The 27,209-nt window shown below is 44.7% G+C and overlaps 1 protein-coding gene and 1 long non-coding RNA gene across 2 annotated transcripts; both read right to left on the minus strand.

Annotated features, from left to right (window-relative positions):
* Positions 1–330: 330 nt before the first annotated feature.
* LOC135897512 (uncharacterized) lies at positions 331–1,279 on the minus strand. The gene is made up of 2 exons (XR_010563053.2): positions 777–1,279; positions 331–712 (listed from the first exon to the last, which is right to left on the minus strand). It is a non-coding gene; the product is annotated as an uncharacterized lncRNA (long non-coding RNA).
* Positions 1,280–7,013: 5,734 nt separating this feature from the next.
* LOC139060250 (uncharacterized) lies at positions 7,014–11,523 on the minus strand. The gene is made up of 2 exons (XM_070539338.1): positions 8,859–11,523; positions 7,014–7,879 (listed from the first exon to the last, which is right to left on the minus strand). Exon 1 carries the CDS (start codon positions 11,404–11,406, stop codon positions 8,869–8,871), a length of 2,538 nt encoding a protein of 845 aa, XP_070395439.1. The 5' UTR covers positions 11,407–11,523; the 3' UTR covers positions 7,014–7,879; positions 8,859–8,868.
* Between the last annotated feature and the right edge of the window lie 15,686 nt (positions 11,524–27,209).

A 27,209-nucleotide genomic window follows, 5' to 3' on the forward strand; every position in this document is an offset into this window, starting at 1 on the left:
CTTGTCAGTAACTGTCGTAGGAATCACTGTAATAAACATAATTCCACGATCGGATTGTTTACTTTAATTTTTTGTTGTAACACTGAGGACTACATAGAACTTTATTTTGTATATGTGAGAGAAGTATGTGGATATCACGAGCTTAAGCCAATGTGCGATACACAGACAAAGCAGCTGCTACAACATGAACTGCATTGAGGGCCACACAACACATACGTAATTAAAGGTGCAAAATATAGGGGGAAGCTTCAAAATACGCTCTGTAGCACTGCAAAGTATAACATATATTGTATGTGTACAATAAATGTTCAAAAATACAATGCATCAATGTCCCATTTGCCTTCAAGTTTATTATGAAGTTCAAGTTTACTGAAGTTTATTATGAGCATATGTACAACAGGAATCAACTAACACACCCGCAGTCAAGGTGGCTGTTCGAGGTGTGCTGGCTGCCTCAGTGTAAGAAAAAGAAATTGGGTAAATGTCGACACCAGTGCCACTGCTTCTTGCCTCTGACCTGCACGTGCCTCTGCGGCATCTTTGTGCACAAGTGTGCTGGCGTGGTGAGGCGTAGGAGTCATCCGAGAGAAAGAGTATTGTTTACATGGAGAAGTGGCTGTTCACATTGCCTGTCACTTTCCCTCAAATGTTTCCTTGGCGACTAGGGTGACACACCTGCAGTCAAGGTGGCTGTTCGAGGTGTGCTGGCTGCCTAAATGAAATAAAAAGAAATTAGATGAATGTCGATACCAGTGCTATTGCTTATTGTCTCTTACCTGCATTTGCCTCCACGGCCTCTTGGTTTGTGGAGTCTGTATGAGGGAGCTGCTGTGGCTAGGCGTAGGCATTGTCTAAGCAAAAAGAAAAGGCCATTTAAATGGGGAATTATGGAAATAAATGCAGTTATGTCTGCTTCTTGCACTCTTCTTGCCTAGAAGTTTTCAAACATAGTGTCCAGAACACACCAGCACTTTGACTGCTTCTGCTTTTTACCTGCAGGTGTTGTTGCGAGATCCTTAGTATGGCTGCATGCAGCATTGTAACACTTGGTGGAGGCATTTGAAGTGGTAGCCAAAAATATAAAGAATCATCCTTGTCTGCACGAATGCTTTCAATTTCTAAATGCAGTGGTAACTATCACTATTGGTGCAAGGCCCCCCCACATCTATGCGGCAAGTGCCATAGCTCGAAACTGAATTGTTCCTTTAGTGTTTCACAAGGCATCTGATATGTCCACATTAGATGTGATGTGTTTGTTTTTATTTATCCGAGTGTGGAGAGAGCATCATTAAATGGCTGAAGTACTATAGCGCCAAACAGACGACACAAGAAGAAGAGACACGGACGAGCGCTTATGTCCGTGTCTCTTCTTCTTGTGTCGCCTGTTTGGCGCTATAGTACTTCAGTAATATGCACCAACTAGCCCAACAAAAAGTTCTGCTGAAATATCATTAAATGTTTTGTTTATTTTTGCGTGTCTTGTTTTTTGGTTTATTTCTGAATTTATCATGATGCTAAAGTGACTTATGTAATGGCAATCAGCTTTTGTTTTGCAGAAAAACAATGCATTTCCTGTCCCATTGTTTGACATCCCCTCACTCGCATAATTTTGCAGAGTATTCTACCCATATTGACTTGCTTGACCTCCACTAAAGGGTCTTGCATTTTTAAATACGACTCTTTCCTTAAAATCATTCGACACTTCTCATAATTTCTGTACCTTGGGCTTCTGATACTCTGCATTCACTATTTTTGCTTGTTTCTGACTAGAAATGTCTTCTTTAATTTAGAGCTTAAATTTTACGTTTGGAACACACGGAAGAGCTTGCCATTGCATATCTGCATAAAAGGGAAACATGTTTCATTAAACATTTGCAAAATCCCATTGAAGATTGATGAATGCAGCTTGCAGTGTGATATGACTGAATGAGCCATAAAAGTAACTCATCTCACTTGGTAAATGAAAGTACATATTAGTGTGATGCACAAGATACGTTACACTAACGTGGTGGGTTCTCTTGCTTATACAGCAAAATAATCGGTGCGCGAGAAAAAAATAATTTTTGCATAACCCTTGTACACACTGACTTAAGGAAAATGAGCTGGAGCTGTCCACATGATGTACTTATTTTACCTGCGAGTATGGTCAACAAAAATGTGTCCCAGCTGCTTAGTGGTATTCCAGATTATGTCAGTATTGCATATGTGCCTGTTGTCGAAAATAATTGAATTTTGAAAGTGCTCGCAGGGATCTGATGTGCATATCTGCAGTTTATGGATACATGTAAAAGACTCAGCATCAAGTGCAAGTGAACGGTCCCACAGGCTCGGAGTCGATCATGCAAACAGATTCGCTGCACAAATTTGTGACATGAAATGGCATGCAAGGAAGTGTTGAAAATATTCCACAGTTAATAAAACGCCTAAGCTATTAATATGTGGGTTGATGCACTCGTTATGCAAAACGGAGGTGAGGCGTGCAGACAGGAAACAAGAGTAGAGTATTTACAAGCAAACAACACGCGCGCCGCCCACTTCTCTACTCTTGTGTCCTGTCTGCACGCCTCACCTCTGTTTTGCATAATGAATCCTTACGAACTAGCTCAGCTTTCTGTCGTTCTAAGTCTCCATGCACTCTATTTCGTCCGCATTAGGCACTCGCCTCTTGATTACTTCGTGGCACAGAAATACTCGGTCATCAGGCTGTTTTTCTGCTGTGGCCTTTGTAGAAGCATGATTGTTCAAAGTGTAACAATTAAACAGATTCTTTGAGTTGCTTGTGGCTTCGCCAATACAATTCCGGTGCGCTGGTCCGCCTGTCCAGCAATTTCCTACTGAAGGGAAACCTGCAAATAAAAACACCACTCCGCATGCAGAAAAATGCTCTACTGTGACGCTTCTCGAACGATTGTGATGTACCACAAGAGCTGCCTACTCGCGTGATATTCTCAACAAGGAGATACATTCGTTTACTTACATGTGAAGGTATATGCCAGACCACTTCGGGGCTTCGGTGGCACATAAGGCACGAGTGTGTCATAGCGTCCGATGTCGACGCGCGATCGCATGTCAAACGAAACTACTACGCATCCAAAAAACAGATTCGAAACCGAAATTCGCGTCATCCTTTATTGCATGAATGCGTACATCGTGATTTACATAAGTAACGGACTTAGCGATCGCTTTCTGTAAACTTAATATTAACGTACCACCTTCATAAAGCCATCAGGTATGCGTTTTTAGGTGACAAAGCATAAGGTGACCTGTACTTGTTCTCAGCTCTTTCAATAGTAATTGCGCTGGCCACATTGACCAGTAGCAACAGGGCGGCGCCCTAGAGGTTCCCACTTTTCCGGCCCAGCTTTTCCTCTAGAGTTGTTCTACTAACTCTATGGGCTACACTATGCAGCACCGTGCTATGCAGCATGGCGGCTTTACGGAGGTCCCCGCGTACGCTGTCCTTGGTGAAAATATGAAGTTTGTTGCACTGCGATGTTAATTCGCACTGTTTTGTGGGGGGAGAACGGGTAGTGGACGCCGAGCACCTCATTTTAGTCGGTACCAGTGGTACAGTGAGTAATTAAGTTGAAGTGGTCGCGCGTGCGTGCAAACCTCCGGCGTGACAGCGGACCCGCACGAGATTGTGGTGAAAATCGCCGACGCATTCCGGGACCCATCGATCGTGGAGGCAAAGTGCTCGTGCACTGCTGGATTGTCGCAAAAGTGCAAGCACATCTCGGCTGTTTCTCCTGGCACCTTATCCTGGAACATTTGGTGTAGTCAGTCCCTTTACTGTTTCATCTCTACATTGCGTTTCAATGCTGTTCATATTGCAAAGATCGTATAAAGTGAAATGTTCATGTGCGTGCACCGTTGTAAGCAGAAGAGATCCTATTATGTGCCAAACTGCAACTTAGCTTCACCTTGTGCCGTGGCGCTTGAGGTTGCCTATCACAATACATATGCTTTTTTTTTTTTTGCCGACATGACTGTTCGTTTCCTATGGCTCATACGTTATTGTTTCACAATTTGTGCACGAGCAACTGCGTGATATCAGTGGCGACTCAGGCAGAACTCATGAAACCAACTTTTGTTGTCTTTGTTTGTGCCCTTCTTAAAGGGGCCGTGAAACTGGCATGCTGCATAATATAGATACCACGACCACCACAAGCTCTGTTCGCAGGACGATCAGACAGCCGTGTGTATTTATTGGTCTCTGTAAGTGATGTAGCTCCAGGCGTCCATCTCGCGTTTAGAGACTGCCACACATGCCTGAACCACAAGTAGCAATGTGTAAAAAAGAAAAAAAAAACTTGACCAGGTCCTTGCTACCTTGCCATGCACCGTGTAGCTTCCAGCACACTAGCTGAGGCGAAAGGAGAAAGCAATGCATCAGTGCAATAACTACTAATTCCGCTTACAGTTCAATGATTCGAAAAATTTTTGCAGCAGGCGATATCCTTTTGTAGTGAGGTAACTATGATCAGTCGGAAGTGTTTCAGTGCCCCTTTAAGTGTTTGTTAAGTGCTTTAAGTGCATGTTAAACTTTTATGCCACTTGCCATTTATTTATATGTTGATAGTAAGGACAGCTCTATATGCTCTCTGGAGGTCAATAATTGTCATTCACTGATGTTAAGTCTGCACAAGTGTCTCCCCATGTTGTATTACCAGTGGTTTAGTTATGCTTCCCAGGACAGCCATTTGCACTGTATTCAACAAATTGGGAAGAAGCATAAATTATGGTACATATACCAGCTGGGGTCATTTGAATCAAACCATTCTTTCAGGGTACTCAACTCTGGTGGCCAAACTTTTTAAATACTCATCCTATGCAGGTTTGACACTGTTCCATGTTACTTCTCATGTTCTGTTTGGCAAGATATACCCTCATATGCTAAAAAGTGCAACAAAAATGGGCTTGAGTAAAACGTATGAGGCAAACACCTTGACACTGAGTACAGTGAACAAAATATTGAGTGCATGTGGTTTATTTTGTGAAAAAATACAAGTAAGGCAAGGGACAAGAAACAGCCATTGAAGAATAACCACAACTCTATGCACACAGATCATAAGTGAACTGCAAATATCTCGGAATACCATAAGATGAAAACTTGCATTAGAATGCGTAGCGTAAATCAGCACTTCAATGAAGAATACAAGTTGCAAAAGAATGTGCATTGCTAATTTACAAAAAGTGTGTTGAAGTCTGCAGGTTTGGCCAATGCAAACAAGTGCAGCATGTAGATCACATGGCAACGACCGTGTCTGAGAAGTATGAAATGGCTGAGTGGCATAAAAAATGCTGGATTTCCAAACAATAGACCGCACTTACTCTCAAGGCCGCCACACTTTGATGAAGCCAGGTCACACGCACAAATGCCTCTATGCAATACAGGCTACTTGCAATATTGCCAGCCATGGCACATGAGTTCAAGTGAATCACCTAATGCCAAATACGCAAACCTGCCACTGGAATTGTGAAGAATTTTCTTTAAAATGCGGGGTACGACACATTCATGTGACATGGTCTTTTCGCTTTGGTATTGGAGAAGGCAGGGAAAGCACACTTGCGCACCCTAGTCGAGGCAGGGACAAAATGTCTGCTGGTAGTAACCGCTTGCCTTCTGGCAGCAGGGTAACAGGACAGGTTCTTCCATTTCCCAAGATGTGGCCAATTTCCTGCTAGAAATGGCTTCAGGTACTTGGCTTACAGAAACCAAGGTTGTCCAAGTGACATTGGGTGAATTAATTTGAAAATCTTCGAAAAAAAGGCTTTCTAGACGACACCTTACATATACCAGTGTATAACTAAAATTTGCAATAGGGCCTGGTGATGTTAAGTTCAAATGGGCTACAACAGTACACAAGATTGTGGAGATGTAAAAAAAATGCAAACAAAACATTAGAACAGGCTATAGTAATAAGTACACAATGGAAACAAGGAATATAAAAAAATTGTTGGAGGGGAATTTATGTGCCAAAAGTGAACCAGCAACACCATTCTAGGAGGGGCACTATAAAAGATTATTTTTCAATGAAGGAAAAGAAGTGCTTTCCTCACACTTCCCACTAGTTTAAAGGGGTTGAGACACCAAATTTTGAGGCTATAAGAAGCATACTGTAGGCTTCCTCTGTATGCAGACACTCAACATGAAGTGCTAGACACATAAAAGTTTAAAGTATGTTTTCATTCTCTTCCAAAGAGTGCCTAAATGCTCGTTCTCGCGATTGAAACCCATCGCTACCCCGATTGACACTGATGTCACTGTCAAGTAACGCCCAAGTATTTGAACGATGTTATTGCTTGTATAGATTCGTTAGCAATTATGTACGGGAATGTAACGGGGTGCTTTTGGCGAGTAATGGAAAGAAGTTTACATTTAGTCGGATTAAGGGTCATTAGCCAGCGGTCGCACCATTCTTGGACATTGTACTCTAAGGCGATAAAGATAGCACCTGGCTAGCTCCGTGCACTTTTGCTGAGCCAATGAGGCCAAATAGGAAAGAATACTGCGAATATAGTTTGTCTGTACAAACTGTTTTAGTGTTTCCCTTCATCGTCTCTACAATTGCACCCAACCATGTTAGTGTTTAAAAGCGTCTCTTTAATGTCAAGGTATTTCTTACCACATAAGTTAAGATCACATATCTTGAAAGCGGTGCTAGTCTTAGGATTTCTGCTATGGAGACACGGCTTTATAACTGCCCTGCTTCAGTTCCGCATTGCAACATGCTCCCTAAGGTGAAGAGTTATTTAGCACGTTTTAGGTAATTAGCAAAATTATTCTTGCTAGTAATGTCTGCTTATCCAGATCGTATTTGAGAAAAGAACAACAGGGGCCTACATATGCAATTTTCTTTATTGTGGCATATAAGAATAAAAGCAACCCGCCGTGGTTGCTCAGTGGCTATGGTGTTGGGCTGCTGAGCACGAGGTCGCGGGATCGAATCCTGGCCACGGTGGCCACATTTCGATGGGGGCGAAATGCGAAAACACCCGTGTTCTTAGATTTAGGTGCACGTTAAAGAACCCCAGGTGGTCAAAATTTCCGGAGTCCTTCACTACGGCGTGCCTCATAATCAGAAAGTGGTTTTGGCACGTAAAACCCCAAATATTATTATTAAGAATAAAAGCATCTGGTCAAGTATATGATGCACGGCATGTATACAGCTCACAAAATATGACCTCGTTTTCTTTCTTTTTTGAAGACAGAGCGTTATTCTAATATTCTTGGGCAAGAATAATGGCTCGTCAAATTGCTCTGCAAGAAAGATGTTCTTGGGGTAATAAAAGGTTCAAATAATAAGTTAAATTAGGACAACTTCAATACAAGAAAGAAGAAAGAAGGATGCCGATCATAAGGCTAAGTCACTTCTTTCCTCAAATGATGATTGTGGCATATAAGAATAAAAGCACCTGGTCAATTATATGATGCACGGCATGTATACAGCTCACAAAATATGACCTCATTTTCTTTCTTTTTGGAAGACAGAGCGTTATTCTAAAATTCTTGGCCAAGAATAATGGCTCGTCAAATTGTTCAAGAAACTTGTCTTGGGGTAACAAAAAGGTTAAAATAATAACTTAAATTAAGTCAATACAAGAAAGAAGAAAGAAGGATGCCGACCATAAGCCTAAGTCACTTCTTTCCTCCAGTACCAGCACAAATTTCAGCACATTGCACCACGTCTTTCTGCTGGAGCGGCAATAGATTAAGGCCTTAGCAATAGTTCGCTGCGAAGCACTGCTGTCGCCTTCTTTGGCACCCTGTCCTGGTGGCGCAATGCCCGGGGGCACGTGGTGTGTGGCGGCCGGCTCTTCCCTTCCCCAAGAGCGGTGAGGAGCCCGGAGCGCTCCCATTGCGAGTTAAGCATAGCTGTGGTTGCATGGGGAGAGATCGAACAGAGAATGTCAGTGGGATACAATACCATTATAAACAAGCACAAGTGAAGCTGGACATCCCATGTAATGCACAAAACCGAACTAATCATAAGTTACAGTAATGAAACGGATATGAAGGAATGGAAAGTGCTGATTAGTGCAATACAGAATTGGGTGACAAGTAGGAAATTTGTGGGCCTATGGAGGAACACGCCGATGCAGGACAAAAGCAACTGGAGACATCAGAGGGAGACTTATTCCTTGACGAACTTAAACGCCAGTGATTATGTGTGAAGTGACGTTCAGACACTTCAGATAAACACTAAACAGTTTAGCCTGATTAGTCATCCTTTCAAAACTCTCTTTTTAATAATTTTCACTGTAATAACTCGATCATTAGAAGAGAAATCGAAAGTGAAAGCACCATCATCCAATTTCACGTTAGCAGTCCAGTGCTACTATGCCAGTGTGGCATATAGGTGTTCTGTGGTGTGGCATCACGGGTTGTAAAGCGTTTTTTCATATCAGGCCTGATGTGGCACTGTAAACATTCTCAATACTTGGTAAGTAAAATCGTTGGCTCTTATAATCTAGTCCAGAGCTTTATTGATAAAAAATTAACTATATCAAAATCCATGACGTCAAGAAGAGCCAGTGCAACAACTTGTTGGCCCACCTGGCTTTTGTTTGAATATTTTCTGGGTTGCCAAGTCTCCTCTCAGAGCAAACTTTTTCTTAAGCATATTCCTTTAAAGCAATAAGTGAACTACAGTCCACAACATTTGCCTTGTGCTGGGCACAAAATATGATGAGTTGACAAAGGCTAGCTACACATCATCCAATAACATGATAGAGCAAGCTTCTTGACGTCTATTGGTGCTAAACAACCAGAGATACCACAACACCAGGAGTTTCAAGCTCAATTTTTCCACATGTGGCCAAGAATCTGCAATTAATGCCAGGAGGAAACTCACGTCATGTTCTTCAGAGTTGACTCCAGATAAGCCATGTATAAGTGAAGAGTCGCTCATTGCTGACGTCGACTGTTTCCTCAATAACTTCAATTTTGGTATCCAAATTTTGGTATCCCACTTCAACGTCAGCAGCTTTCCGCGGCTTGGGAAATAGTTCGTCATAGATGCTGCTATCTTCAACGAGAACTATCCCACGCTCTGAAGCGGCGCTCGGCGAGCCGTCACGCGCTTCTTGTGCCTCGTAGGCGTCGTAATCGTCGAGTCTCTTAACGAGTTCACCCGCGTCAAGTGACTCGTGGGCGTATCTCTTAGAGAATTCACTCCCGTCAAGTGACTCGTACAGGTGTTTCAACGGGAGGATTTTCTTCAGGTAATGCTGCTTCAGTGACTGCCACGGGTGATCGCCAGGCACCGCACAGGCCGCAGCCATTTCCTTGTATATCGCGTTGCCCCTGACACGGACATTGGGCTTGTTTGCTATGTACTTCGCCATTGCAATTTGTTCGCGAAGCGTGTACTCGCGTCTTAGGCGAACGGGTTTCTTTTCGACTCCACCGTCAGTAGCTCCCCGCGGCTTGGGAAATAGTTCGTCATCGCTGCTGTTGTCTTCAACGAGAACTTTCCCACGATCTGAAGTGGCGCTCGGCGGGGCGTCATGCGCTTCTTGTGCCTTGTGGGCGTATCTCTTAACGAGTTCTCTGTCGTCAAGTGACTCGTGGGCGTATCTCTTAAGGAATTCACTCCCGTCAAGTGACTCGTACAGGTGTTTCATGGGGAGGATTTTCTTCAGGTAATGCTGCCTCAGTGACTGCCACGGGTGATCGCCAGGCACCACACAGGCCGCAGCCATTTCCTTGTATATCGCGTTGCCCCTGACACGGACATTGGGCTTGTTTGCTATGTACTTCGCCATTGCAATTTGTTCGCGAAGCGTGTACTCGCGTCTTAGGCGAACGGGTTTCTTTTCGACTCCACCGTCAGTAGCTCCCCGCGGCTTGGGAAATAGTTCGTCATCGCTGCTGTTGTCTTCAACGAGAACTTTCCCACGATCTGAAGTGGCGCTCGGCGGGGCGTCATGCGCTTCTTGTGCCTTGTGGGCGTATCTCTTAACGAGTTCTCTGGCGTCAAGTGACTCGTGGGCGTATCTCCTAAGGAATTCACTCCCGTCAAGTGACTCGTACAGGTGTTTCATGGGGAGGATTTTCTTCAGGTAATGCTGCCTCAGTGACTGCCACGGGTGATCGCCAGGCACCACACAGGCCGCAGCCATTTCCTTGTATATCGCGTTGCCCCTGACACGGACATTGGGCTTGTTTGCTATGTACTTCGCCATTGCAATTTGTTCGCGAAGCGTGTACTCGCGTCTTAGGCGAACGGGTTTCTTTTCGACTCCACCGTCAGTAGCTCCCCGCGGCTTGGGAAATAGTTCGTCATCGCTGCTGTTGTCTTCAACGAGAACTTTCCCACGATCTGAAGTGGCGCTCGGCGGGGCGTCATGCGCTTCTTGTGCCTTGTGGGCGTATCTCTTAACGAGTTCTCTGGCGTCAAGTGACTCGTGGGCGTATCTCCTAAGGAATTCACTCCCGTCAAGTGACTCGTACAGGTGTTTCATGGGGAGGATTTTCTTCAGGTAATGCTGCCTCAGTGACTGCCACGGGTGATCGCCAGGCACCACACAGGCCGCAGCCATTTCCTTGTATATCGCGTTGCCCCTGACACGGACATTGGGCTTGTTTGCTATGTACTTCGCCATTGCAATTTGTTCGCGAAGCGTGTACTCGCGTCTTAGGCGAACGGGTTTCTTTTCGACTCCACCGTCAGTAGCTCCCCGCGGCTTGGGAAATAGTTCGTCATCGCTGCTGTTGTCTTCAACGAGAACTTTCCCACGATCTGAAGTGGCGCTCGGCGGGGCGTCATGCGCTTCTTGTGCCTTGTGGGCGTATCTCTTAACGAGTTCTCTGGCGTCAAGTGACTCGTGGGCGTATCTCTTAAGGAATTCACTCCCGTCAAGTGACTCGTACAGGTGTTTCATGGGGAGGATTTTCTTCAGGTAATGCTGCCTCAGTGACTGCCACGGGTGATCGCCAGGCACCGCACAGGCCGCAGCCATTTCCTTGTATATCGCGTTGCCCCTGACACGGACATTGGGCTTGTTCCCTATGTACTTCGCCATTGCAACTTCTTCCTCAAGCGTGTACTCGCGTCTTGAGCGAACGGAATGCAGTTTACGCACCTTGCGATCTCCGTCAGTCTCCGCAGCTGGCACTCTCGGCAATATGAAGTTTTTCAGAGGAAGGAGCTTGTTGCTGTGAACGCAATCACGTATGTAATGTGCAGCGAAAGCGTCATCAGGACCTTCCGTCGTTGTAATGGAAGAGGGCACCAACCGGACGACGTCAGGATTCTTATCCTGCCGCAAAAGAACGCCGCCTCCATTTTCTATAAGCTGGCCTATCTCCCTTCGCTCCGAGCAGGGCACCATATAAAAGTACATGGGCCCGCCATCCGCTTTCACGAAGAGCGCTTGCCTGTGCGGATTACTCGTCATGGTCGATTCACGACGCGTGCGGCTGAACTGGTAGCAGACAAGCGCGGTAACTAGTGATGCGCATGGTATACGCACAGATAAGACAGTTCTTTCTCTATGGATGGATGGATGGAATGTAGGAGTGTCCCCTTTGAAACGGGGTGGGGACAATTGTCACCATGCACTCTAAGAACAGTTTACACCCTTTGGCTTGACCCTTCTGCCACACAAAAATAATCGTCATCTGCCTTGATGCGTTTCCTTTCTTTATCGCTGCGAGCCCTGAACGTTCCAGTAACGAACGGCACGCGCGTTTTCAGCATAGAACAGTTTACACCCTTTGGAGTGCCCCTTCTGATAACGCGCGTGCCGTTCGTCACTGGAAAGTTCCGGGCTTGCAGGGGCAAGCCAAAGGGTGTAAACTGTTCTTAGAGTGTGCTCAGCTTTTTATTTTTGTTTAACTGTGTTGTAAGTTAAAAAAATTAGCCGTTTTCTTTAACTACACTTTTAAACTTATGTCACCTCTCTGCTTATGAGCCACCAACTCTCCAATCGCTTTTTGCTAATTTCCACCGCATATTTATTTACATGACTATTGTTATCTCTGAACCCTAGGGCCTCAGGAAGCGTACGTGACTGTGCCCGCATCGACATCGGGATAGATACCCGCACATTTTACGGGTGCTAGGGCGCTATTCTCGACACGCATGGCGGCTGCACGGTCGCCATTATCCGCCGTGTTTACACTCTGATTGGCTGTGGAGAGCTCACGTGCCTTGAAATTTGTGCCGGGAAACGAAGTTTTGCGAAATGTCATTTTGCGTTTTCATCAAGATGACGAAACGTGACGTGGAGCTGCAAATTTTATGGGCTAATACATTTTTTTGGTCCTTGGCAGATATATAGCGATGTTAGCGCTTCAAAAAGAATGTGAGCGGTAGCGTGCAAAAGCCAGTGCAATGCATCTGCAATTGCGCGAATATGTGGTGGCGATCCAAGATATGCGCCATGCCAGCTTGCTGATTGGCTGAAGGAATATCTCATGAGGAGCGTCACAGGAAGGGCTGTTTCGTAAACGTCATTTTGACGATGCTTGACGTTGCGCTGGGCCGCCATTGCTGAGATTTTCCGCCATAATTTTTGCTGCGACGAGCCGCGCGAATTATGCTAATGGGAAGCCATATGCAATGGCAGCCGAGAGGAATGCGTATCGCCACATTTTCCCCGTCGTTTGCCACCACGAAAATCTTTTGTTCATAACGCGTGCTCATAGTATTTGCATCGCTCTCGGGTGGTGTTGGCATTTGTGTTTGGGGCCATCATTTTTAAAAAAAACGCGCTTATACGAAATAATATTGGTTGAACATAGCAAACTTTTGGCAGTGTTGTCCACTTTTCCCTGCGGCATTTGTATTGTAATCAAGATTAATGCCTTTTCGCACAATCAAAAGTCATGACAACGGCCTCTTTCAAATTTATAAAAAGAAATGTACGCAAGGCGGCGCCTTGAAGTTTCCTCCCGCGGTGCGAGTAACCAGTGAAATGAACAAGAGATGGCAGCGCCGGAGCTTGCGTCGCGCTAGTGGATATCTCTGGCGCGCGCAACGCTATCGGTGATATTCGGCCGTTTCTCAGCCAGCCGAGTCGGGCTGAGTCACTTGCGTTTCACGATATAGCGATAACGTTGCCTAGAATGTGCACGCATCACCACTGGTAGGTCGCGTATGTTGTCTCAAGCAAGAAAACAAGCGCGTTGGCGCCAACGTGCGATGACTCATTCCATTTTTCGGGGACACGCATCCTAGCTATTGAAGCAGACGACGGCCGGTACGCAGCAGACGACGGAAGCGAGAAGCGTTTTCGATGGAATAATCATACGCTTTGAGATCGCTGCTTTACTTTTACTGCGGAGGAAAACTGTTTTGCTTTACCGATAACGCTACATTCAGTGCCTTCATTACAGTTCCTTAGGCGAAACGTCAAGTTAGCGTCACGTTACGTAAGCAAAACGGGGCCACCAGCGCCATTTTATTTGCGTCGCGCCTACGTCACGCATCGAACAAAATGGCGGAATGTCCAGAATAGCGCCCTAGTACGAGGTGTTCTATTGTTTCTACCATAGAGTTGCTATTCTGTATGGTTTCTACAGATTTACCACACACATGTACATGCATAGATGAATAAATACAACAATACAACACTCGGCGAGAAGTGGCAACAGGAAATACGTCACGCTATAGTATTTATGCCGATCGTTTGCTGCAGCGAGCATCGAAAGAAGTAAGGATGTGAAATGAGATTAACAAATTTTTTGTTTTTTATTCTTTCCCAGCAGAAGTAAAAATACCTGCGTATAAATTAAATTAAACTTTGCGGTTACTTCCGTTGCCTCGCGACAGGTGAATGACGAGCCAGATGCATGCGTCATTCGTCAGACGCACCTTTATTCCATTCTATGGACACACGCCGCCGATGCGAGAGGGACCAGAGACCGCCCGCGCATTTGAGTGTTGGCCTGTTCGGTCACCGTCTGCCTCTTTTTCTATTTTTGGATTTAGCCTGGTTTGATGGGCTCCCGGCGAATTTTCGCGTTCCTTCTGAACTCGACATGGCACCACTGCACCATTGGACTACGGCAAGGTGAGAAACTGTTCGAAAGTCTGCGACGCATTTCAAGTAATTACGCTTACGGCAACGCACCTATAGGCTAGACGTGTGACGCAGTTAACGAAAAACGGCGCGGCCGTTGTGGCGCACTTAAGTTGTACTAATTAATCATACTGGGAGATGTTTGCGACGCTTGCTATGAGCTTTAATATTACTTTAAGTTATTTCGGTTTTTGGGCGTGGTGGGCCGACAGGGTGCTTTGACCGAGTTTCGCGTGTACTGAATCTTACTGCGACAAGTTTTGGCGCTTTCTCTGATCCCCAACATTACTGTAACTAATTTCGTTACTTTTTGGGGTACTTTTCAAGCGCAGCGGGCGCGCCTGGCACTGTGACACGGTTAGCGAAAAGCAACTCGGCAGCAAGTGCAGATTCGCGCTTTAATGCACCGACAAGGTCAAGGCGCTTTCTCTGACGCCCAACATTGTTGAATCTTATTTTCGGTACTTTTTTTGTTACTTATGAGGCACGCTCTCCGCGCCTGTCGTGACGCAGCGAACAGCAGCTCGGCCATGGTGACAGTTAGTTTGGCGCGTACTGAATCTTACTGCGACAAGATTGTAACAATTTTTATGGCCCCGCAACCAATTTGTCTTCTTTCGGTACTCACGCTTGTCGAAAACGCGACGAGCAATTGCCAAGAGTGATAACACGGGAGCGTGTTACTTGCGCCGGCAGAACGCGCAATAGATAACGCCAAGAAGCTCAAACGCCAGGAACTTGTAACTCTAAAATTCCGTCTTCTGAACGACTGAAGGCAAGCTTTGAACCCACGCATTTGTCTTGAGTGCGAGTAAAGGAATTCTGCGAGCGTCCAGCATGGCCTGTTTGAGAGCATGTGTTGTGGCCACCTCTGTGTATTCGTAGCGTGCTATCGCGTCGTTTGTAGCCAAGTCCTAGAAACGCGCAGCAGCCCGTGTATTCGTGCTATTAAAGTGCAGGAAATAAGGCCCGAAAAGAGGGGAATGCTTGTAAATAATGTTTTCGTGATATGTACGGTATTGTTTGGAATGAGTTGGGTATTTTCTACGCCGTGTATGTGAAAGTGAACTGATTTTGCTTGGAATGCCACCCATTCACCAATTTCGCACGCTTCGCCTCTACACGCAATATTCTTGCACGGTAATACCAAGATTACACGTGCTAGTAATTTAATTTTTTTCAGCTTACGTCGTCTGGTGGAGCTCCCTACGGCCTCGGGAACTATTGCTGCTTACCTGGTGCCACAGCGTTGGGTGAATGCACAAAAGGCCCGCAACGAGCCTTTATATAAATAGAATTAACATTTACTCATTTCACAAGGCGTCTTGCATATTCATGGAATTGCTCGTGGCGCATATTCAATAGAGGCTTGTAAAGATCATCCGCAATCATTTTTACTTAATAAAACGATTTAGCACGAAAACCGCGCGCGGTCAATGCTGGAGAAGCAAAAAAAAAGAAAAAAAAACGCGCAGCCGGCGTGACGCTTGCCAGCTAATATTCATAATGCACGCGCATAAAACCGAAACCGGAAGTGCGGTTCAAGTATTAACGCCGGCGGCTTGGTGCGGTGCAGTCAATTGGGTCGCTGGGCTCTATGATAGCGTCCGCTCTTGTTCTATTCCTTTCTCTATGGCACATTTCTCTTCCGCTTGGTTAAATTTCTTTTTATAGCGCCGCGTTCTAAGACATCCTGACCTATCTTGAAATAGTAGGGCACTGCCTCTTGAGTTATCATAAAACGCTTCCTTCCTGATCTGCTGTTTCCAGTCTAGATATAGCATAGAGTTTCCTACAAAATTTTGTAGGAAACTCTATGAGATTTAGTACTATGCTTCTTTTCCATTGAATTTATCGAGTGCTCCGTGATCGCTGCGCATGCGTGAGCTGAGAGAAGGTGAGAAAGGAGAACAGCTTTTTTTCGCAGGATGTGACGTCACAGTGTTGCTTGTTTTTACTATTTTGAAAGAGCTACTCTCGAACGTATTGCCGTCGTGTCGGCTGCAGGACGTTCTGCGCGCGCTTGGCGTGCTTTTGTGCGTGTCGAGAGCGTATAACGTGCGCGTTATTCGTGCGAGCGCAGTTTGACTTGAGCAATCGTGGCTTGGACTCCGTGACGTTTGCTTTCGTCATATGCGAGTTAGGGGCTTGCCGACAGGTAAACCGCCGCTGTACTTAGGTGAATACCTTGTTTTTCGTGGTCCTGAAATAAATAGCGCGTCGCTGCGATTATGACTTCAATCTAGTGCGGTAATTGCTGCGCATTACGGGCGATTTAATTGCACAACACGTGCTGCATTATCGGTGCAGATAGAGAAAACTTATCCTGTGAGCCTTACTTCCGTCAGTCAGTCGGTTAGATGTTTCGCTCTTATCCAGTGCACATTTCTTGATATCCGCTAACGATCTTCAAATATCGATGAAGTGTCTATTGATCGTGCAGATGTTTTTTTATTATTATTATTATTATTCACACAACTGGCGATGGGCAGCAGCGTTACGGCCGTGAGTTTTCCTTTCGAGCAAACCTTTTCAAATTGAAGTTTTCGCTCATGTTCGCGAGACAGCAAATTTAAGTGTTACATCCGCTGCTGTATTTTGCGATTCCATGTGACCTAGATTTAAGCTGCCTCAGGTTAACGCGCGCAGAGGCTTTTCGAAAAGTAGTTGTCACCTGAGAAATCAATGCAGTGTGCCAGTTCTTTTGGAATGGTGCTATTTGTGAAATTGATCATATTTCCCCTAGTCATGCTCAACTACTTACTGGTCAGATGCTTCAACTTCCGAAGAAGTATTTGTAAAGTTTCCCTTCCAACTCAGCATTGTAACCGACGCTTCTCGGAAGTATGAGTGGTATTTGCCCCTGCAACACTGCCATGAGTTCAAGTTCAAATTGTGCCCACCGACTGTCTATCCCTGTGCCAATAGAAAGCAAAGAACTCATTTCTCAATTGTCGCAACATTTCTTTTTCATTCCATCTTCAAGAAATTTGTTTCCTTCTTTTCCTGGTCATTGTGGACTTCCACACATTGAAGTTTTGGATAGTTTGGCAAAAGCATTGCATAGTGGGCCTGTAGGGCTTTTTTTTGTATTTAGCGCATTGCCCTTCTGACTGGACAAATTAAGTAACTGCATTACAAATATTTCACTTCCTTGGAATGTCTGTTCCATGTGCCTCATAACAGTACACGGTTGAATTTGGCACATGCACCTTCATATGCCCAAGTGTAGGTTTGTATTGCAATGGAAATAAGAACATGAGTGCTTCAATTGTCATCACGTTGCTGATGCCTTCAATGTGTGAAAATGGCTTGTAACAGTATTGCTATGTTTCATGTGAGGATATGGAATAGAATAAATTTCTTCTTTTATGCTGAAGGTATTCACCCCTTTTGCCTGTTGGGCTACAAATCTTGTAGAAAATGGCGTGAGCAGCCTGGGGTGTGCCTGAAGAGCAATGCTAGTTTGAGCATGATCATATTGTTGCTGCTGGGAAGATGACATTTTAGGCACATTTTTTTCATACAATTAACACAAATGTTTCCATCTTTCCCCTTGTGGCTTAATCGTAGTAGACCTGTTCGTTTTTCAGTTACTTTGTTGTTTATTTTTGTTACATATCAGTGTTATGTACTATCAAGTTAGTGGGAATATAAAGCTATTTGATGTTGTATTCATGGGGAATCCTAGCAGATCCCTCATCATGGGTATGTGCCATATGTCACAGGCAACAGTCATTTTAGTCTCTCTTCTTGTGGTAAAAGTATCCCAAAGCCTATTTTGTATGCTTGCAGATGAGTTGAGGTTTACACATCAATGCCAGCTCGCAAAGCATCTAATACAGCAATCAGCCAGCCACCTCCGCAGATGGAGAATTCTGCAGTTTCCAATCACACTGTTTCTGTTGTCCTTGGCAGAGATGTTGATTGTACACAGAGGGAATATATTGTAGGACAATAAAAACAACTTGTCATGACAAGGGCCATATATGGTAGAAATTATAGTAGACTATGACCAGCATTAGCGCAAGCCCTGCGGTATCTAAAAAATGAGTAAAGTGCTGGTTTTCATATGACATAGCTGCTGTGTGCATTAAGCTCAAAACTCCCTTCTTGGCAACATCACCCAGGAATGCCCACTCCAAACACTCTTGCACATGCACTTTGACAGCATCTGCTTTGACCTACCTAATTGCATATCAGTAAAGATGCGTCTAGTTCACTAAAGACTAACAATCTGCATTCGAATGGAACCAAACTGTTCTCGAAAAGTTCTTGAAACCAGTCAAGCAGGTTTTTGAGAACTTTTAATCTGGCAAAATGACAAAATGGAAGTTATTTGAAATAAGTGATGCAATGCTGATGAGGTTTGGGCATGCATTTCAACGTGCTTGGCCTTCATCATCTCTTAATCATAGTGAACCTGCCAAATTGGCAAGGATCTTGAATGAATTCTTCACTAGGCCCAACTATTTTGTTGCTGCCCTATATTGTCTCTATAGGAAGAGTGCACAACAAAAATCTTGTGGCTTCCTGTTGTCATAACACTCTAACTTCCTTAGATGTAGGGCCATTTGATATTCACCAATAAATACTTCCACAGGATTTAGATGATGCCTTTAAAGATGTGTCCCTCATGCTTACATGTAAAGGAGCACTGACATTTAACTTTTGAACTGAATTTTTTTATATTAATCTGGTTCCAAATGGCAGATTTTATGACCACACCATGCCACTGAAAGCTGCATGTGCTTTGAGCGATTCTTTATGTGTGCTAAGACTTGCTTCACTAAATAAATTTTCTTATGACTCTTCTCAAACGTCTAAATTAAAATTAATTTAATTCTGGTGTTCTATAAGTCACAACCATGATACGATTACGAGGCATGCCATAGTTGCGGACTCCGGCTTAACTTTAATCGCCTGAGGTTTTTAACATGCACCCACTCCACAGTGTGCACCAAGACAGAAAGACCAATGTTGTGCTGCATAGTGGTCCTAACATGCTCAGTTTTCAATGACCTAATAATGGCATGGCTTACTGATAAACACAACCCGCCGTGGTTGCTCAGTGGCTATGGTGTTGGGCTGCTGAGCACGAGGTCGCGGGATCGAATCCCGGCCACGGCGGCCGCATTTCGATGGGGACGAAATGCGAAAACACCCGTGTGCTTAGATTTAGGTGCACGTTAAAGAACCCCAAGTGGTCAAAATTTCCGGAGTCCTCCACTACGGCGTGCCTCATAATCAGAAAGTGGTTTTGGCACGTAAAACCCCAAATATTATTATTACTGATAAACAACTGCAGCATGCATCATTTGTTTGTGACCTACCATGCAATGTTGTCACCAGATTACGGGGCCACACTGCCTTTGGCACATGTTTAAATGTTGGCATTAAGGATATATTTGTTGCGCATAGAAGGAATTTGAAGTTTTGTAGTGTAGTTAACTGAATGACAGCTACACACGCATAAGAAAAAAATTGTGCCAGGACTACTTAAACTCTGCAGTGTTTGAGTTTGACCAATTCTTGCGATTTTGCACATTTCGAATGACTGCAGGTCATTCATTAGTTATACCAGCTTTCGTACTTTTTGGACATGCTGTTTGCCCCGGTTTTATACAGTGATCATAGATAGCCACACCACACCATGTTGGTAGAAGAATTCAGAATTTTAGTGAAATGGGGTTGCTCCATGTTGAGGTGCACCAGCAGGTCATAGTAAATGGAAGCCAGAAGCAGCAGCATTTTAAGGTATTGTGCCGCACCATGTAAAGTCGAATTATTGTGCCCCCCTCCACTCTCGCTGGCAAAACCTGCTGGTGAAGCATTGTGAGCAAGCTTTCGAGGTACGCTGCGCTCTTTCCAAAACAGCGTCCGAGGCAGCCATCTATTTTGCCTACAGGACGAAAAGTCCCTGGCCAGGAGTGCATCGAACATACGGAAATAGCTGTCAATTGTGCTGCTGAACTTCTAGAGATTTATAGTTTTGACCTCAGGTTGCAGAACACAGCAATGCTATAGCAAGCAGTGTGGTGAAAGCTGTTTCACGGCTCTACCACGGCATAGCCAGCACTGCATGCATATACTATAGACAAGCATGAAGTTTTAGCAGCAATACTTAACAGTAAATTGTATTTGTACAACTTCACTCTGTTTTTTAACACTGCCAGGTTTTAAAATACATAAGAAGAGGTCACCGTCTTTCATTTGATGTGTGTATACAAAAAGAGTGTGTGCATGGAAGGGGTTAAGGATCCTTTGTCAAGCCAAAATGCTTCCTGGCATGATAAAGCGAAGCCTTGTGCATTTCAGTCTGCAGTTGTTCACTGCCCTTTCAAAGGCGCAATCGGCACAGAGAGCACAGGAAAACACACAAGCAATGGTTCAGCAATTTATTTGAAACAAATGCAACTTTGTTTTACAGAAAGACCACATTCCAAAAAAGCAACCACATGCTATGCAGACAATACAGCCAACTTATGTTAATTGTACAGATGTTAACATGCCCTTCTGTTATATGTGGAAATGTTTCAAGTCTCAAAGTGTGCCTCTACTTTGTAGCTTGTCCTTGGAACAATGGATGATTCAAACAAATGCTAAATTTAGCACCATTGCCACACTGATAGAAGAAAACTACATATTAAAATGGCAACTATTTGGAGAATAGAAAAGGGTGTATAGTAAACTTCCAACAATCTGACTCCAGTTAATTTAATTTTTTCAGTTAATTTGAACGTGGCCGACGCCCATGCATTTCTAAGGGATTAAACATTCATCATTTCGATCCTAAAACTGGCGTTCGCCCGATAATGCGAACTTGACCAGACCCCAATTATGACCCCTTTTAGTGGCAGCGCATGTCTCAGTAGAGCTTAGGGGACAGTGAATGCGTTAAACAAATGCCATCTCCTCTCTGAAATGCCTATTTTTGACCCACCCGAAAAAGATTTTCAAGCAGTAACGGTAGCTGACAATGTCCGATTGTGGTACTTATCCGATTCTAACGAACACTTTTTGTTTTCGAAGGACATTGAGACGAAAATTGCCTAGCTGTGCAATCGATTGCGAAACTAAAACCGTGGTTGTAGCATTCATATGCTTTACCACATATCATGGCTGTAATACGGCTAAGCTGGCTTTAGAAAATCACCTGCCATTCTTAAAAATAAGGCACGCGTAGGTTTCTACTTTGGTTTAGAGTTAAGTCATTTCTACTTTAGTTTTATACTGTGGACAAATAGAAATTTGATGCACGTTCGTTTCAGAGGCGTGTTACTCAAGCACATATTGCCAAATGAATCAACGGTGCTTCAGCAGGTTTTTGCATCTTAATTCGACCCGTCAGTCTCGTGAGGGTAGAATTAATGGAAGTTGATTGTATAAATTGCGTGATGAAGCACCAAGAAAGTTACCTTGCTCAGGTAGTGAAAAAAGAATGGAAAAAGTGCTTCACACAATATCCACCGATGTTCTGTTGCAGATGCGAAAGCTGCCTCCCTTATCTGAAACAGAATAAATTCCTTTCGAAGGCAAAATAAAAAACAGAAAGAGAAGTCATCAAGGCATTCCACATCCATCTTATTCAGTCTTTACAGTGTTGCTACATCACCATTTGCTTAGCCTCCTATGCCAAAAAAAAAATTGTCGAAAGTAAAATGACCTGATTCCCATGTTTTTCACCATCCAAGCAGTGTTTACTGTCAATTATTACTGCTTTCTGTAACCTCACCTGTATATACTGTATGTTGACCGATATGTTAACACTGAGCTATACGATAAGCTTAGTGAAAGTTAAAAAAGAATACTGGATGTTCCTTTCTGTGTTTTTTAGACATAAGAAGGGGTGCTTAAAAGTGAGCCACATTTGCAAAATGCTTGAATAAACAGCAACTACCCCGGTCATGCACTAATTGTGGCCATGCTGTCCCTGCAAACTTCTTAATGTCATCCACCCACCTAACTTTCTGCCCCCCCCCCCCCCTGCTACGCTTCCCTTCTCTTGGAATCCAGTCCGTAACCCTTAATGACCATCGGTTATCTTCCCTCCTCATTACATGCCCTGCCCATGCCGATTTTTCTTGATTTCAAGTAAGATATCATTAACTCGCGTTTGTTCCCTCACCCAATCTGCTCTCATCTTATCCCCTTTACGTTACACCCATCATTCTTCTTTCCATAGCTCGATGTGTCGTCCTCAGTTTAAGTAGAACCCTTTTTGTAAGCCTCCAGGTTTCTGCCCCGTAGGTGAGTACTGGTAAGACACACCAGTTATACACTTTTCTCTTCAGGGATAATGGCAACCTGCTGTTCATGATCTGAGAATGCCTGCCAAATGCACCCCAGCCCATTATTATTCTTCTGATAATTTCCGTCTCATGATCCGGACTCGCGGTTACTGCCTGCCCTAAGTAGATGTATTCCCTTACCACTTCCAGTGCCTCGCTACCTATCGTAAACTGCTGTTCTCTTCCGAGACTGTTAAACAATACTTTAGTTTTCTGCAGATTAATTTTCAGACCCACCCTTCTGCTTTATCCCTCCAGGTCAGTGAGCATGCATTGCAATTGGTCTCCTGAGTTACTAAGCAAGGCAATATCATCAGCGAATCGCAAGTAACTAAGGTATTCTCCTTTAACTCTTATCCCCAATTCTTCCCATTTCAGGTCTCTGAACACCTCCTGTAAACAGGCTATGAATAGCATTGGAGAGATCATATCTCCCTGTCTGGCGCCTTTCTTTATTGGGATTTTGTTGCTTTCTTTATGGAGGACTATGATGGCTGTGGAGCCGCTGTAGATATCTTTCAGTATTTTTACGGATGGCTCGTCTACACCCCGATTTTGTAATGCCTGCATGACTGCTGAGGTTTAGACTGAATCAAACGCTTTCGTGTCATCAATGAAAGCTATGTATAAGGGGTGGTATTAAAATTAGATCTTTCATCTCCTGCGATAGCTTACTGGTATCCTGTCTGACGAAGTTACAACCAACTTCTATTGCACACTCCTTAATGATTCCCATAAAATTTTCGTTCATTGCTTCAACACTAAGGTTCTCTTCCCCAGTTAAAGCCCTATACCTCTTCTGTAGCTTGATCCAAAATTCCTCTATTTTCCCTCTTACCGCTAACTCATTGATCGGCTTCTTATGTACCAGTTTTTTCCATTCCCTCCTCAAGTCTAGGCTAATTCGAGATCTTACCATCCTATGGTCACTGCAGCGCACCTTGCCGCGCGCGTACACATCTTGTATGATGCCAGGGTTAGCACAGGGTATGAGGTCTATTTCATTTTTAGTCTCGCCATAAGGGCTCCTCCACGTCCACTTTCGGTTATCCCACATGCGGAAGAAGGTATTCATTGTCTGCAAATTATTCCGTTCTGCAAACTCTACTAATAACTCTCCCCTACTATTCCAAGAACCTTTGCCATATTCCCCCAGTGGCTTTTCTCCAGCCTGCTTCTTGCCTACCCTGGCATTTGAAGTCGCCCATCAGTGTAGTGTATTTTGTTTTGACTTTACCTATCGCTAATTCTACGTCTTCATAGAAGCTTTCGACTTTCTGGTTATCATGACTAGATGTAGGGGCGTAGACCTTGTGGGCTCACAGTACGTCTCCGCGCACGGCGTCGCCAAGTGGCCCCCGAGAAGTGGAGCCTCACGACGCGGCACGACGGCGCACGGCGATAGACCCACCGCAGGTTCGAGCACCGAGCCGAAAGACCTGGACGGCTCTGGCCGTACGCATGGGCGCTCTCCCAGGAACACACGGCGTCCAGGACAGTTAAGGCGTTTATTGATCCCCAATGGCCAACATGTGCCAGACTGCACCCAAACACACGGAGTACACTCGGCGCCCGCGGTTCCCGATGGCGAGGAAGGCGGGGTACACGCCGCGTCGAACAATGGTTTACGCGCGCGGGCCGAAATGCGTTCGCAAACGCTACCTAGCGCTTCCCGTCACCGACAATGGTCAGCGACGGTTCGGACACGCAAAATGTGACGCACTGAGCACCTGCGACTACCGCAAGGGCGGAACGCAAAGCCACTCAGCAAGCCACACTTACGCAAGCTGACAAAGCACGTGAACGTCCCCAGGCCGGGGCGTTGGGGGACGCAAATAGCTGGTCGCTCACGTACCTTGCAGCTTGCCTCTCGTGACCGGCGCTCGTCCCTGTCGCAGCACGACTCCCCCGCGCACGGCGATCGTCCCCAGTCGGGGCTTCTTCCCTACGTCACGCCCCACGACCCAATCGCAGGGCCGCGTAGCATGACGTCACGGGACGCGGCCGCGGCGCCCGGGGAAAACGGCGCGCGGTCGAGGGGTAGGCATTTGGGAGAGGTTTTCCTCGCAATGGCGAATAAGTCCGGAGCCTTAGGCACAGCAGCGACTGCGCCCCGGTAGACCGAAGGACTCCCACAACCTGTATGACCTTCAATTTGTACCTCTTATTAAGTTTCTCAGCAAGACCTGCCACCCTCTCGTTAATGCTATACAATTCCTGTATGTTACCAGCTATATCCTTATTAAACAGGAATCCGACTCCTAGTTCTCGTTTCTCTGCTAAGCCCTGGTGGCACAGCATGTGCCCGCTTTTTTAGCACTGTATATGCTTCATGTGTCCTCCCAACCTCACTGAGCTCTATTATACCCCATTTAATGTCCGCTAATTCCTCCAATAGCACTGTTAGACTCTCTTCACTAGAAAACGTTCTAGCATTAAACATTCCCTGGTTCAGATTCCAATGGCGGCCTGTCCAGATCCAGAGATTCTTAGCACGCTCTGTTGCATCACAGGTCTGACCGGCGCAATGGTCAGTTGCTTTGTAGCTCTTGGGGACTGAGGGCCAGGGTTTGATTGTTCTATTTATAGAAGGTTGTGGCCAAGTACTGCACCAAGGTGGCCAATCCTGCTCAGGTGAGGGAGTGCATTACCGGTTCTGGTCACCGGGGTCAGGCCACCAGGCCTGTTTATACAGCTGTATCAACATGTGCATTTTTTTTATCCAGTGGAAAATTGCGTGGCGCCGGGATTTGAACCACAGTCCTTTTGCACGTGAGGCAGATGCTCTACCTCTACGCTAGCGCATCGGGGCGCAAGTAGTAAGTAATTATACAGAAAGCGTTTTATTTACTGTAATTGGAGGATTGGAACAGATTAGTTCGACCACTCAAGGAGTGGGTATAGTTCAACTGTCAGAACTCTGACAAAAGGACTGGAATCGCATAAACCACAACTCTGAAGGAATGAAGTGGGAATAGAATGGAGCGCCCCCACTCTGCAATTCTGCGCCATGCCGATATATCCTGTTCTTGGGCAATGCCAGCGCAGCTCTAGAACCACAAAGACGACCGCACTACCAGAGTGAAACACATCGAAGGCCCGTCAGCTGCTGCATGAGCACGTGCTGCCAGCGAGCAATCCTGCACAACACACACACACACACACACACACACACACACACACACACACACACACACACACACACATATATATATATATATATATATATATATATATATATATATATATATATATATATATATCGACACACACACGCAGTGCACGGACTGGTACCCTAGGTGTATATATATATATATATATATATATATATATATATATATATATATATATATATATATATATATCGACACACACACGCAGTGCACGGACTGGTACCCTAGGTAGAGGCTAGGACTTGCAAAAACTATAGTGTTATCCACAAATGTGACGAGTACAAGGTTGCCGAACTCCTTGCCCTGTGCTGTCTATCTTCATGAGCCTAGATCCTGATGCAACCACTGGTGCCACGCTGCTATTTTCAAAGGCTACCACTAGGTGAAGCGCCAGGGACCGCCCAGGCCAGGGGACATCGGCTTGGTCCGATACACAAACGACAGTACACTTCGAATTGACGGGACTACAAATTAGATTAGTAAATTCTTAACAGGTACCAATTTGTAACTACTAATTAACTTTCTTCTCCGCGATCACTAGTAAGATCTGGTGTGCCACAAAGCTCTGTATTGGGACCAATTTTATTCCACCACAAACATGGCTCCACGCAATAGTTTTGTTTGAAAATATATGTGAGTGCATATGCTTGTATTGGACAGTGAGAATAATTAAGAGTCAGTAAGCAATGTCAAATACATGCAATCTGGCTTACAAAACAAAAGGAACTGGTCACTATTTAGTAATAGTTTTCCTTTGTGTGAAACAACTTCACCCTTGAAAAGTTCCCCATTCTACAAAGGTTTATATAGTGAAATATAGAAATATTTGAATGTATTTGAGTTATCACCTGGCCCAAGGAACTTCTAGTGGCAGCCTGTCTCGATCTCGCAATTCCTGGCACTGCCCAATATACAGCATGCCTGACTGCTGCAGTGGTCAAGTGCTCTGCAGCTGTAGGAAACCGAGGGATAAGGGTTGATTGCACAATTTATGGCATTTCCAAATTTTTAACTTAGTCCATTTCTATACTATGTCGACACTATGCCACTAGACCATTGCTGTGCTGCAGTCATCATAATATTAATTACTCATCGTATACACAAGCTATACAACTGCTTAGGCAAAATTTTAAACTGCGCGAGGAAGACAGGACGTGAACTGAAACATAGGCACACACAAAGCACAGGCTTCCAACTGGTTTTATTTTGTGAAAGCAAAGAATATATAAGGTACTTCAATATAGCAAAACAAGGAGCAATTGCAAATAATTTGTGCACGAGGTATTGACGAAAAATATCAAGGCCATGTATGCATTAAGAGTGCAGGAGAGTCTTAATGTGCCCATCTAAGACTTTAATTCTTTCCTTGAGAATCTCCTCTTGCAGTGCAGGAGCTGCGACAGCAAAAGCTGCCTGCCTTATGAGGAACAGAATAAATTCCTTTCGAAGGCAAACTCAAGAACAGAAAGAGAAGTCATCAAGGCATTCCACATCGCTAAAAGGTGTGACAAGTTAGCTCAACTTCTTGATTCCTATCAAGGAAAGAAATAGAATTCTTAGATGGGCACATTGGGACTCTACTGCGCTCTTAATGCACAGGTGCCCTTGCTATTTTTTGTCACTGTCTCGTGCACAATTTCTTTGCGAATGTTCTTGGTTTTACCATTTTGAAGAACCTTATAAACTCTCTGCTTTCACCAAACAAAGCCAG

The sequence above is a fragment of the Dermacentor albipictus genome, chromosome 5 (genome assembly GCF_038994185.2).
Source record: "Dermacentor albipictus isolate Rhodes 1998 colony chromosome 5, USDA_Dalb.pri_finalv2, whole genome shotgun sequence".
NCBI lineage: Eukaryota > Metazoa > Arthropoda > Arachnida > Ixodida > Ixodidae > Dermacentor > Dermacentor albipictus.

Excerpts from the sequence above, each read along its gene's own strand:
- LOC139060250 (XM_070539338.1), bottom strand. The coding sequence starts at position 11,406 with ATGACGAGTAATCCGCACAGGCAAGCGCTCTTCGTGAAAGCGGATGGC.